The 14,526-nt window shown below is 37.9% G+C and overlaps 2 protein-coding genes across 2 annotated transcripts in view; one reads left to right on the plus strand and one right to left on the minus strand.

The window, feature by feature from the left end:
- Positions 1-13,820, minus strand: part of TMED5 (transmembrane p24 trafficking protein 5) — a 31,593-nt gene extending 17,773 nt beyond the window's left edge. Inside the window, exon 1 of the mRNA XM_063105408.1 lies at positions 13,352-13,820. Within this exon, the coding sequence (XP_062961478.1) occupies positions 13,352-13,540 (189 nt within the window). The 5' untranslated portion in view covers positions 13,541-13,820. The remainder of the gene's footprint in view (positions 1-13,351) is intronic.
- A 222-nt stretch (positions 13,821-14,042) lies between these two features.
- Positions 14,043-14,526, plus strand: part of CCDC18 (coiled-coil domain containing 18) — a 73,964-nt gene continuing 73,480 nt past the window's right edge. Inside the window, exon 1 of the mRNA XM_063105435.1 lies at positions 14,043-14,141. The gene's annotated coding sequence lies outside the window, so the exon portion shown is untranslated. The remainder of the gene's footprint in view (positions 14,142-14,526) is intronic.

Below are 14,526 nucleotides of genomic sequence, written 5' to 3' on the forward strand. Positions count from 1 at the left end.
AGAAAATAGTTAATATAAAGAAACAGACTTTTTAAAAACGTGTGTCCTCAGATAAATATAAAAAAATTTTTAAATGTATCTTCAGAGAAATTCAGAATGTAACATCCATAGAAAATAAAGATGCTGGTATGAAAAAGTTCTTAGAAAAACCAAAACTGTAATTACCGAAATAAAACCTTAACATGAGACAATAGGGACTGGACTGGAGGTGGGAGAACCTCACCCCTAACTACAAATGACTGAGAAAAAGTGTCCCAACCACAGGATCCAACTCATACCCATATAAAAAGGGACTAGGCCATACATCTCTTAAGCAGTATCTTGCAAGAATGTGGGAGCAGGATGTTTATCCAAAGGAGAAGACCTAACTGCAAGAACGGGACCAAACAGGCCTGTATTAAGATGGAATCCAGTGCTGACCTTTCACCAACTTTCCCCCTCATAATACTAAAAGTCATGACCAGGGGTGGAGATTTAACATCCTAATGAGACATGCCATACATGAAGAAGCATGATCTTCAAGTGCACAAGCACCAAGAAATCCCCACCCTCTACATGTTGGATATCACCCCTTCATGCCTATGCCTAACTCCCTTTAAATATCTCCGTGACCTCCGCTTCCAAGAGCCAGCCTGAGGAAACTGTCCTTTTGCTGTCTCCCTTGTGCCTGAGCCTAAGCCCCACCCACTTAAGTCTTGCCTGTGGTTCCCTTTCCGCCTCTTGTTAATTTCTACTGCATAGAGAGCTCAAGGCTCCAGTAACAGATGGAATGACAGCAGAATGAACATAGATGGAGACTAAAAATCAGATAACTAGAAGGAGCCAAGGAATTCTTAAAACAAGGTGAAAAACTATAGATGAAAAACAGTATGAGAGAAATGGTTAAGACTCTTCATGAAGGACAGAGCAAAAGATTTCAAATATCCATTAAATAAGCATCTCAAAAAGAGAATTTGGAGAAGGTAAGGGACAAAATCACCAAATAAGAAGAAAAATTTCTTTAGATTGAAAGAATAGATGTGAAGTAGGATAAATGAAAAAAGAATAAAAAATCCTGACTTTTCCAAAGGATTTAAAAAGAACAACCTAGAAATTTCCAAAGAGATGTAGCAGAATTAGTAGAGAACTGCAAAACAAGAATTGGGATTTGCATCAGAATTCTTACACATAACATTAGATACATCAGAAACAATGGAGCCATGTCTTCAGTGTTCCCAAGCAAAAATTTTTTACTGAAGTGAAGTGAAAGCAAAAATAAAGCCATTTTCAGATATCCAAGGACTGAGAACATTCTAAAAGAATTACTGGAGGACATTCTCCAAAAACCAAAACATGTATCTATTAAATCAGAAAATAAGTGATGTAACGAAGCCAAGGAAAGATTTCAGTAAAACAAAGTTCAGAAGTAGTTATTGGTAGTGGCTGTAAGGCTTAATGAAATTGTCAAAAATGATTTTTTAAGAATATACAATTTAAAAATACATAATATATGAAAGCTGGTCAGCTAGCTCAGTTGGTTAGAGCACAACCTTATAATACCAAGGTCATGGGTTTGGATCCCCCTACCGGCCAGCCACCCAAAAAACCCATAAAATATAAATTAAAAAATAAATAAATAAAATACCTGAGTGGGGAAAGAAACTTTTTTCTCTCTGCTTTCACATTACAATCATCAACATAGATTCTTCTGTGGTCAAATGTGGGGGGGCTTCTCCCCCCACCCCCCACGTGACAGAATTTGCATGTGTCATCCCCCCAAAACTCATGCAGAAATCTGATCTCCAGTGTGACAGTGTTGGCTGTTTGAGTCATGGGGGCAGATCCCTCATGAATGGATTAATGCTCTCCATGGGGGAGAGGGGCATGAGTGAGATCTTGCTCTATTAGTTCCCGTGAGAGCTGGTTGTTTAAATTACCCAGTCTCAGGTATTTCTGTTATAGCAACACAAAACAGATTAATACACCAAGCAAGCCATCAATTCTACAGTGAACACCACCTGAGTGTCCTCCAATCAATTCTGACACTATCTACATTGAGATAGAGAAAAGATCCCACAGGTTGAGGGCTCAGACTCACAGACTGCCCCCAACTTCCAATTCCAAACCCCAGGATGTTTAACCTGTGCTTCTGACCAACTGGTTATAAACTGGGGTTCCCACAACCCCCTCCTTGGGTTTGAATGATTTACCACAGCAGCTTACAAAACTCAGAGAAACACTTACACAGTTTACTAGTTTATTATAAAGAATATTACAGAGAATACAGATGAAAAAATGCATAGGGCGAAGTATGGGAGGAGAGGATGTGGGGTTCCACAACCTCCCCAGGCACACCACCCTCTAGGAACCTCCACCTGTTTAGCTATCTGGAAGCTCTCTGAACTCTGTCCATCTGCACTTTTTAAGTTAGCTTCATTATGTAGTCATGACTGAAGCATGGCCAGCCATGTAGGAATGTGATTGGACAAAAAGAGTATGATCTAATGCTAATAGACTGAGTGGGGAAACCGAGCAAGGCCTCTTTGTTCAGATTCTTCTTGGCCTCTCTGTGTAGCATTCCTTCTTCCTGGACGTGGGAAGAAGGAATTTCCTTCTGAAATGGGAGTCTTCTGACCTACAATGAGACATGGTAGATCAGAGAATTTCTTTATGACCATTTCGAAGACAGAAAGGCGGGAGATTAGTTTATATGGCCTGCCTTGAGGAGAAAAAGGAAGGGTGAAGGAGGGTAGGAGAAGGTCAGAGAGAGAAGCATGCTAATTGTTTTAGTCACTTAGGAAATAACAAGAGCTATGGGAGTTATAAGCCAGGAACCATGGTCAAAACCAAAAAACCATATATCATAGTACCAAAATACCATAATCTGAAACTGAACTTCCAGATGATTTCAATGGAACATAATGGGGATGGTAGTGAAGGTGTTAAAGGTTTGGTTGGTTAAAAGGAAACATATAAACTAATTTTGATGCTGAGTAAATAAGAAGTTTAAACATTAAAATTTAAGGACATCCAATTTGGTACTATAGTATTATAATACATATATAACCTGGAAACTTTCCCAGTATAAAACCCCTGGAAATGGTGGGTTATATTTTGAAAACAATCCTTTCAACTGCAGCAAGGGCAAAGAAGAAAAAAAACCCCAACAAAACCAGAGTGGTTAGTAGAGTTGTGGAGGGGGTTAGTTTATATATCACAGTTACTGAGGGGTTTGGGGTTTAATAGCCCCATGAGGACGGGATGAGGCTTTGGAGCTGAATCAGGTAGGAAGCAAGAACTGAGAATTATGCATAAAATTAGGAACTTTAAAGGGTCACACCTTCAGTAAAAGGGTGAAATTTTTTTTTTTTTAAAAAAGGTCTACCAGTACATGGAGACCAAAGAAAGCTTGTCTGTCTTGGCCTCAAGTCATATGGGAAAAAGTAATATAAACTCTCCAAATAGTTCATCTACAGGCTTATACACCAACCAAATTTGTAGTCAAATTTTCAGTACCCACATGTTCAGAGACTCAAAGTGAGAAATTAGTATAAAAGCGGTCCTGCAGCATAAAATGCCTGGGAGTAGCAAATCAAAAACCTTTTTGTATGGTCATATCCTCAACCTAGGCCATACAGGATTCACACAATATATAGCCCTGATAAGCATGGGTAGGGTGGTCAAGTTCTGACATAGGTCCCAATGATCCCTGCCTTTTTGGTATTCATATCCTTGTGTAATGAATATAATTTGGCAAAAGTGATGGGATGTCACTTCTGTGATTAGGTTACAAAAGATTGTAACTTCCATCTTGCTAGCCTGCTCTCTCTTGCTGGCATTCTCTCTTGCTCTCTCACTCACTCTGATGAAGGAAACTGCCACATTGTAAGATGTTTATGGAGAGTCTCATATGGCAAAAAACCAAGGAAGGCCTCTGGCTACCAGCTCGTAAGGAACTAAAGCCTTAGCCCAACAGCTTGTGAGGAACTGAATCCTGTCAACAACCATGAATGAGTTTGAAAATCGGTCCTTCCCAGTTGAGCCTGAGATGACTGCAGCCTTGTGAGAGATCCAAAGTAGAAGACAAAGTTAAACAGTGACCAGATTCCTGACCAACAGATACTATGAGCTAGTAAATGTTGTTTTAAGCCACTACATTTTGGGGTAACTAGTTTTGTATCAATAATGGATCTACACTAATGGATCTATGTAAAAAAAAAAAAAAAAAGGAGAGCATTAGGGAAGGAAGAAATAAAAGTAAAATTAAATCTTTTATTTTTCTTATTCTTAATTGACCTAATAAATAGATAATTGTTCAAAGTAATAATAGCAACAATGTATTGGGTGATTACAGCATATGGATAAGTGAAATAAATGACAACTAACTAATCAGGGACTACAGGGAGGAATTGGGAATACAGTTGGCCCTCCATACTCAAAGGATCCACACCTGTGAATTTAACCAGTCATTGATGGAAAATATTTGGAAAAAATAAAATAAAAAATAGCAGTACAACAATAAAAAATAGAAATAAAAAAGATACAGTATAACAATTATTTACAGTGTGTTAGGTATTATAAGTAATCTAGAGATGATTTAAAGTATATGGGAGGATGTGTATAGGTTATATGTAAATTCTATGCCGTTTTATACAAGAGATTTGAACATCCATGGATTTTGGTATCTGCAGGGGGTAAGGGGACAGGGGTGGTTGGGTGTGTGTGTCCTGGAACCCATCTTAACCAACCAAAGGGACAACTGTACTCTGTTATAAGGAACCTGTACTACCCATGAAAAAGCAGTGTTATTTGAAAGTGGACTTGGATTAGTTGTAAATGTATATTGCAAACTCTAGGGCAACCACAAAAATTTTTTTAAAAAGAAGTATAATTGATATGTTAAGAGAGGAGAGAGTAAAATCATATAAAATGGTCAGTTGAAAAAAAGAGAAGGTAGAAAAAGAAGATTTTTAAAAAGAACAAGTACAATGAATAGAAAGGAGTTACAAACATGGTGATATTAATCCAACAATATAAATAAGCACTTTGCAAATTGTCTAAAAATACCAATTAAAAGACAGAATTGCCAGATTTGCCAACAAAACAAGACCCAACTTTATGCTGTTTACAAGAAACCCACTTTAAATATATAGACACAGACAGATTAAAAGTAAGCAAAGAAAGATATATCACAATCAAAAGAAATCTGAAGTAGCTACATTTATGTCAGACAAAGCAAACTTGAGAACAAGGAAAATATCAGGGATAAAGAGGAGCATTATATCAGAGACAAAGAGGGGACACTTATAAGTGGGTCAACTTCCCAAAAAGACATAGCCATCTTTAATGTGTAAGCACTTTACAATGCATCAAAATACGTGAGGCAAAAACTAATAGAACTAGAAGAGGAAAAAGATGAAACCACTATTTTGACTGGAGACTTCAACACCTTCTATTAGTAATTGGCAGATCCAGCAAGCAAAAAATCAGTAAGGATAGAGTTGAACTAAACAGCACCATTAATCAAATGAGTCTAATTGACTTTTGAGAAATATCTTGATCCAACAACAGCAGAATATACATGCTTCTCAAGTTCACATGAAACATTCACCAACACAGACCATATTCTGGGCCATAAAACAAACTGGTGCTCTTGGACAACAACGGAATTAAGCTAGAAATCAGTAACAGAAAAATAGCTGGAAAACCCCCAAATATTTTGAGATTAAACAATACATTTAGAAATGAGACAAAGAAGTCTCAAGAGAAATTGAAAAATTTTTTAACTAAATGAAAATGAAAATACAACTTAAAATTTGCGAGATGCAGAGAAATCAGTACTTAGGAGAAAAAATATAGCATTGATTGCACATATTAGATAAGAAGAAAGATCTAAAATCAGTAATCTAAGCATCCACCTTAGGAAACTAGAGAAAGAATAATAATATAAGCATAAAGCAAGCAGAAGAAAAAATTACAGCAGAAATGAAAAAATTAAAAATAGGAAATCAGTAAAGAAAATCAATAAAACCAAAAGCCGATTCTTTAAAAAGATCAATAAAACTGATAAATCTCTAGCCAGGCAAACCAGGAAAAAAACAGAAAAGATGCAAGTTACTAATATCACAAATCAAAGATGGGGTCATCACTACTGATCCTATGGACATTAAAAGGATGATAATGGAATATTATTAATAAATCTATGTCCACAAATTTGATAACTTAGGTGATATAGACCAATTCCTTGAAAGACACAAACTACCAAAACTCATGCAAGGAGAAATAGATAATCTGAATAGGCCTGCATCTACTACAGAAATTGAATCAATAATTAATAACCTCCCAAAAAAGAAAGGACCAGGCCCAGACGGTTCCAATGGTGAATCCTATCAAACATTTATGGACAAAATGATACAAATCCTTTACCTCTTCTGGAAAATGAAAGCTGGGGAAACAATTCTAGACTCATTTTATGAGGTCAACATTACCCTAATATCAAAACCAGATAAGACATTACAAAAAAGGAAAACTACAGACAAACTATTTCATGAATATAGATATAAAAATCTTCAACAAAATATCAGCAAATCAAATTAAACAATAAATAAAAAAAATTGCAACCATGACCAAGTGGATCTATTCCAAACATGTAAGGCTGGCTCAACATAAATCCATCACATCAACAGGCTAAGGAAGAAAAATCAGATGATCACACCAATGGATGCAGAAAAAAACATTTGACAAAATCCAATATCCACTCATGATTTATATATAGATTAAAAAAAACTCTTAGTGAACCAGGAATACCCTGGAACTTACTAAACTTAATAAAGAACATCTACAAAAATCCTACAGCTAAGATCACACTTATTGGTGAGAAACTAGAGATTTCTTCCTAAAATCAGGAACAAGGCAAGGATGCCCATCTCTCACCACTCTTATTCGACATCATATTGGAAGCCCTAGCTAATGTAATACAAGAAAAGGAAATAAAAGATATACTTTTAAGGGAAGGAAGAAATAAAGCTGTCTTTGTTCATAGATGACATGATTTTCTATGTAGAAATCTCAAAGAATTTTCCCCAAAACTCCTGGAACTAATAAGTGATTATAGCCACGTCTCAGGATACAATGTTAATGTAAAGGAGTCAACTACTTTCCCATATATTAGCAATGAGCAATAGGAATTGGAAATAAAAAAATACAATACCATTTACATTAGCACAACAACAAACAAATTAATTAATTAATTTTAAAAAAGAGAAAGGAAAAAAAATACTTAGGTATAAAATCAACCAATATATGTACAAGATCTATACAAGGCAAACTACAGAACACTGATGAAAGAAATGAAAGATCTAAATAAATGGAGAGAGATTCCATGTCCATGGATAAGACTCAATATTGTTAGGATGCCAATTCTTTCCAACTTCATATATAGGTTCAATTTAATCCCAAACAGAATCCCAGGAAACTCTTTTATAGATTGACAAACTGATTCCAAAGTTTATATGGAAAGACAAAAGATCCAGAACAGAACAGCCGACACAATATGAACAAATTTGGAGGACTGACACTACCCAACTTCAGGAGTTAGTACAAAGCTACAGTCATCAGGACAGTGTGGTACTGGTGAAAGAACTGACAAATAGATCAATAGAACAGAACAATGAGCCCAGAAATAAGTAAAAGAGATTGGTGGTTGCAGGGGTTCAGTGTTCGGGGTGGTGGTGGGAGGGGATGGATAGGTGGAACACAGGGTATTTTTAGTACTGAGTTTTCTGTATGATACTGTAATGGTGGATACATAACATTATGCATTTGTCAAAATGCACAGAATTGTACAACACACAAAGTGTACCTTAATGCAGCTATGGACTTTGGTTAATAATAATGTAGCAAAATTGCTTCAGTTGCAGCAAATGTATCACACTAATGCAAGATGTTAATAATAGAGGAAACAGTATGGGAGTGTGGGGACGTGTGCTCAATTAATCTATAAATCAAAACTCTTTAAAAATAGTCTATTAATTAAAAAAAAAAACTATAAAAGAAAATGATGAGAAAAGAACATGACTTAAAAAACCAGGCAGCTATAAAAGAGAAGAAATAGAACCTCCAGTCATTGAAATTCAATGATTGAAATTCAATGGAAGAATTAACAGATTAAATTACAGCTGAAAAAAAATCAATGATCCATAATGAACTATCACTTCACACCTGTTAGAATGGCTTATATCAAAAAAATGAAAGAACAAGTGTTGGAGAGAATATAGAGAAAAATAATTAGTACACCATTATGAAAAACATTCTGGAAGTTCCTCAAAAAACTAAAAATAGAACCATTATGATCCAGTAATTCCACTTCTGGGTATATATCCAAAGGAACTTAAATCAATGCCAAAGAGATACCTGTACTCCCATGCACATGGTGGTGTTATTCACAATAGCCAAGATATGGAAACAACCTCACTGTCCATCTACAGATGAATGGATAAAGAAAATGTGGTATATATACAAAATGGAATACTACTCAGCCTTAAAAAGGGATGAAATCCTGTCATATGCAACGTGAATGAATCTGGAGGACATTATGTTAAGTGAAATAAGCCAGGCACAGAAATACAATAGTCAATAATAATGCATGATATATTTCAAAATAACTAAGAGAGTAAATTTCAAATGTCTCACCCTAAAAAATGATACAGAAGGGAGGTGATGGGTATGTTAGCTAGCTTAATTTAATCATGCCACATTGTATAAATATATCAAAACATCATAGTGTACCCCCAAATGTACACAATTACCTAATTGTCAATCAAAAATAATATTAATAATAAATTTTCTTTAAAAAAGTTAACAAAGTAGAAGAGCTGAAGAAATTATCCATATGCCGAACAGTGAGAAAAAGAAAAATTATGAGAGATTAAGAAGCATAACAGTACACTTAGAAAGAAAATCTAAAATGAAAAAAAAAAAAGAAAATCTAACAAACTTGTATATCTAATATATAATGATACTTCAAAAAATTCATGGAATAATAGAATTAAAAGATAATACAAATCTTTCCATAAGCTTTTTGAAGATCCCTCGTATTTTTGGAAGGAAAGAATTCATCAAATAGAGGGTTAACAAAGAGATAATGACTGAAGAGTTTTCCAGATTTGTTGATGTTGATGCAAAAAGATTACACAAAGCAACATGAATGAAATGAGAAGCCTGAAGGGACTGCACCTCAGCAACTCCTCTGTTAGAAGGAGAAACTGGGTACAGCCTCGAATTGGTTTTTGCTTCAATTTTTATTGTAAAGACAAGGAAATTACAGGGAAAAAAAAAACAGATGGTTAATCAATCATAGTAAGAACATGAAGAAACTGACTATGTAACAATCTTCATCCAAGCATGCATGGTTCAAAATAGTTTAAAGAATATACCATCAAGAGTTACAAATCTAAGCTATGTGACATGCAAAAGAAACAATATGATAATCATTAAAGTGCCCGACTTCTTGAGAAACTCAAAGAAACAGCTTAAAGCAAAATGTGGAACAACCCCCACGTACTAACTAATCTAGCAGAACGTTCTTGGAAATCTTAACTCGTGTATTTTCCCATCATTTAAGTTCTGTTGTATTAAGGGTTATTGTCCTCAGAACAATCCCTGTTTTGCTTCAGTTCTCTTGTTTACATTAAAGGCTTTAGACCTGTGTGAGTTTCCTTCTCACAAAATCTTCCAATGAACCCATTATATTAACAATCAGTGTATACAATCCCTTACCTAAACAGTGATTAGAATTGATTCGGTGGGCTCTTGCCCTCTAACTGTAGGCTCTTGATTCCTATCCGAGGATTTTTGTCCCATATCTGCATTACCTAAAAACCCTATCTAATAATCAAATAGGAATCAAGATTTCCAACCCTCTACAGTTGAAAGATTGAATTAATTAAAATTTAAAAATTCAGATTCAAGAAGCACTAAAAGATCCCAGTAGAATAAATTTTAAAATTTATTTTTTTGGTGGCTAGCTGGTATAGGGATCAAACTCTAGAGCCTGGTGTAACCATTACTCCGTTCTAACCAACTGACCTAACTGGCCAGCTTCTTCTAGCTGACATTTTTTGAGTACTTATTAGGTGCCACACACCATTTCTTTTACATTTATTAACAGTTATTCTTCATAATAACAGTAGGAAGTAGGTGATTATTGTCATCATTTTATATGTATATGGAAACTGAGGCTCAATACCTTGTGGCATAAATGATCTTTTTCAGAATACAAATCTGATCAAATTAACCTGCTTAAAACTCTTCAATGTCTTCCTACCAGTCTCTGTAAAAGACCCATATCTTAAGGACCAAAAAGGTACTGTATGGTCTGGTGGATACCAACTTCTCTAGAATAGCTTAGTACCACTTCCCTCTCTGTAGTGCTGTCTCTCAGTCCCTCATAGGTATCCTTTTGTCTTCTTCATCAGCACCTTGGCACATGTTGCTCTTTTTACCCACTGTATTGTTCCACTCACCTACTTATGCATAGCAAAAACCTGATTATTCTACAGATCTTAACTCTACTTCTGGGATGTCTTCTTTCAGTTTCCACATGAAATCAAGTCCTCCTACTGAACACACTCATAGCCTTACACACTTTCACAGCACTCAGAGATATAATTTTACATTTATTTCTGTAATAATTTGATTAATGTCTGTCCCATACTTGATTGTGTAAAGTCATGAACTGTATTTTTAGTTACCATTGTATCCTTAGCACCTGGGATAGTGCTGACACATATTAAGTACTCAATAATGATTTAAGTTTTAAAGTGAATGATCTATTTCATTCATATCATAAGATATCTGTATTGACATTAACATTTTTCAAGAATTTATGTCAATATAATGTGGGGCTGGTCAATTACCCAAAAAGTATTCTCCTAAAACCTAAAAAGTAAGAAATGAGTAAAAATTTTCAATTTGTCACAGTAATAAGGGCAATGTTGGAGTGGCTATTCCATGACATTTTAAAAACTAGCTTTAAGACAAAAACCAGTAGCTTGTAGTTATTGAGAAATTAATCAAGGAGTTGGAAAATGTCAACAAAGAGTGGAAGATGATCTTCACCCTGAAAACCCCTCCAACACTGTCTAGGATAATGGACATTAAATGACTATGACTACCTCTCTCCTTAATCAAAATGATTAAATTGTTTAGGGAGGAAACTTTGGAGGAACAGTCTCTTTAAGAATGACTCAAGATGCAAAGTGTAAGGCTAAACCAGACCAGCTATATAACTCTAGAGATGTAAATGTGAAACTAATATTCATTTAGTATTTACTATGTGTCAGGGATGGTCTGTGAGCATATATTAACTCATTGTTTTTCAAGTCCTATTAGGTAGTTGTGAGGGGTCTTCAAAGAGTTCATGGAAAGATTTGTATTATTTTTAATTCTATCTTTCCACAAATTTTTGAAGTACACTTGTATTATTATTATCTCTATTTTATAAGTGAGATCACACAAGCTATAAGTGGCAGAGTCAGGATTTGAACCCAGGCTGAGTTTAAGAGCTGGAGCTCTTAACCATAAGAGGTCAGTAGTTAAAATAGATTTCCTCTGTAATATGTGGGTAAATAATGGTGGAACTTTTGATTAATTCAAATGATTTTCTTATCTAGACTATTTCACTAATCATAGTTGGTTTCCTTGCCTCTAATTTTGCTCCCCTTAAATCCATCTTCCACACTGCCCCAGTTATCTGCTTAGCTTTCATGGCCTTGTACAAATTAAGAGAAAAGCTACTCAGCAATTTGCATGGCACACAAGGCCATGATTCATAATCCACAACCTAGCCTCCCGGCCTCTCCAATCTCCTTTTTCTGCTACTCCCACCCTAGACTTTAAGTCTTAAATTCTAATAAAAACTCAGTACTTGCAGTTTCTGCTACACAGTGATCACCCCACAAACACTCACACTATGCATTTTCAGAACTATGTGTCTATCTACTCACTTTGTTCCCTTTCCTGAAATGTTCTTTCTTTCTTGCATTCCTGTCTCACTTGAGCATCTTTCTAGATTTATTTTCTTCAAGAATCTTCTTCTGAAACCCAGAGAAATGGCTCTCCTCTAATAGCACTTTACCATTCTTCACTGAAATTACCTGTTTATGCTCCAGTAACCCCTAAATATTAACCTCTTTGAGAAGAGGGACTCTTTCTCTTTTTCTTTTGTTTGCCCCCTTCCCCCTCACTCTGCTCCCTGCACAATTCCTGGCACATATTAACTGTTCAGTAAATGTTGAACTTTTAAATTCTACTGGAAATCAAGAAATGTTGAGTCCTAGCCTTAGTTTTGCTCACTAATTACGTGACTTTAGATACGTTACTCTCTGTGCTTACCTTATGAATCTATAAATCCTAAAGTTCCTTTGGATAAAATTTCTATATAACATTTTACTTTGCTCTATATGTGACAGTACCTCATATTTAAAAAAATTAACTACATCAATTAAAAAAATTAACATTTGATTATAAATTAACTTGTAAAAAAATTAAAGAGGAAATATATCAACGCGTCTTTTTTTTACAGTGCTACCTGGAAACATCGAAATTAGCTGTGTGGAACAAGATTTCTTCTAAGAAATTACCCCCTACCTGAATGACTACATAAAATAAAGCAATTCCCTATAACAGAGTATTATGCAGATACTAAAAAGAAAACAGCGACGTGAGGGAAAGACGATGCTCAAAGAAAGAAAGGTTATAAAGTTGTAATACACGATTTGATCTTATTTGATTTGAAGATAGTGGACGTGTAACTGAAACGGAAATGTACCATTAAATACACTAAAGCCCCTTTCAAAATATTTCGGAATCGGATTTAGTAATAATCACATGGTCACGATTCAAAAACCCTTAACTGGGACAAAGACACTGAAGATTTATAATATCGCAACTGGGTAAAAGTGGTGTGGGTGATTCAAACAAGTGTCATCGCCTCGTCCAATGATGAAGGAGAACGTGTATCTTTCCTATATTGAGAAATTCTCAGTATCGGAGCATATACTGGCTAGAAAAGCAATGGGCGAATTATGAAACAAAGAGAAAAGCCATCGACATCACCAGTTTTGGCCTCTTTCCTACCGGAGGAAAGGCGAGAGGGCGGGTAGTCGTCAACTCCAGGTCCCGCCTAACTTCTAGGTCCCCAGCCCCAAGAAGAGTTCGCCTCTCCTGGCGCGCCTGCGCGGAGCTGGCCGGCTTCCCGGGCTGCCCTCGCCTCTTACCCGGGCCGTCCACCAGAAGTTTTCAAGCGGGCGAGAGGCGGCGACGCGGTGCAGCTGGGCTAAAGGAAGGAGGCTGGCTCATCCTCCGCACTTACTTGGTACTCGATCTCCAGCGAGGCCTTCAGGGGCATGGGCTGGTAGAAACATTCCTTCTGGCCGGCCGGAAGGGTAAAGGTGAAGTCACTGTCCAAGGAGGGGGTGAAGCCGGCCGCCCCCGGCAGCAGCACTAGGGACAGAGCGGCCGGGAAGAGCACGGGGAAGGGCAGCCAAATCTTGTCGCCCATCCCTGCCTGGCCGATCTCGGGCGGAAAACGGCGTGGAAGGTGAGAGGTACGGGCTTCTTGGCTCCGCTTTTCCTCCCTGGTCTCCTCGTGGTTGGCAGATATAGCTGGAGCCTGAAGAAAGTCCAGGTGGCGGCCGCAGCGAGGCAACCGCTCCCTCAGAGAAGGAAGCGCAGCCTACGAAAGGGACTGAGGGCGGGGCCAGCAGTCCCCTTCCTCACCCTCCTCTGGCCCGGCTTGAGCTCTGCCCGCCTCGCACGCCGGCGGCCGCAGATTCCCATGCCTTCCCCCACACCTATGGGCGTCAGGGCAGCAATTGTGGGAAATGTAGTCCCGGGCGAGGTCGGCTAGCGGGCTCGGACGCGCCCACCGACCACGATCCCCGGCAGGCTCCGCGCCTATGGCGTCGCTTCGCGCAGAGCCTGCGCGGGGCGGGGCTGCGGCAGGGAGGTGCGTTCCAACGGCTCCGCAGCGGTTCGAACTCGCCGCCGCCGGGGTTCGCTGTTTTCTCCGCGTCTAGTGTCTGAGGCTTCCGCGCCCGGGGCCCGGGAGAGGGTCAGAGGCTTCCGAGTGCAGACGAGATCGCAGCGTGCGCCGTTGTCGGGTGGGTCTTTCCCTAGCTACGACTCGTGTGGTGAGCGACTGTCCCTTGGCGGGTGGAAACCGGCCTATCTCGGGGACGTGTGTTCCTTTCCCTCCTAGCTCCTTGGACGCGCTTCACCTGGTCCTCGCCCTTACTGAGAATGCTACTGTGCCGGGTTGTATTTTATTTAAGGGAAAATCGGAGAGGAGGATGTCGGGTTTTCCTCTGCTGATTCCAGATGGGAGCAGGATCACCTATATCAAATTGAGCGTTCTTGAGATGAGAGAATTCTGTATAAAGCCACGACCTCCTTCCAGAATGGGGCATCTTTTCCGACTATAGCCCATCCCAGCACATAAGGGGGTATAAAGAACACTTGTCCTTTGTGTGATGAGTATGCGTATGT

Source organism: Cynocephalus volans, chromosome 8 (assembly GCF_027409185.1).
Source record: "Cynocephalus volans isolate mCynVol1 chromosome 8, mCynVol1.pri, whole genome shotgun sequence".
NCBI classification, from domain to species: domain Eukaryota; kingdom Metazoa; phylum Chordata; class Mammalia; order Dermoptera; family Cynocephalidae; genus Cynocephalus; species Cynocephalus volans.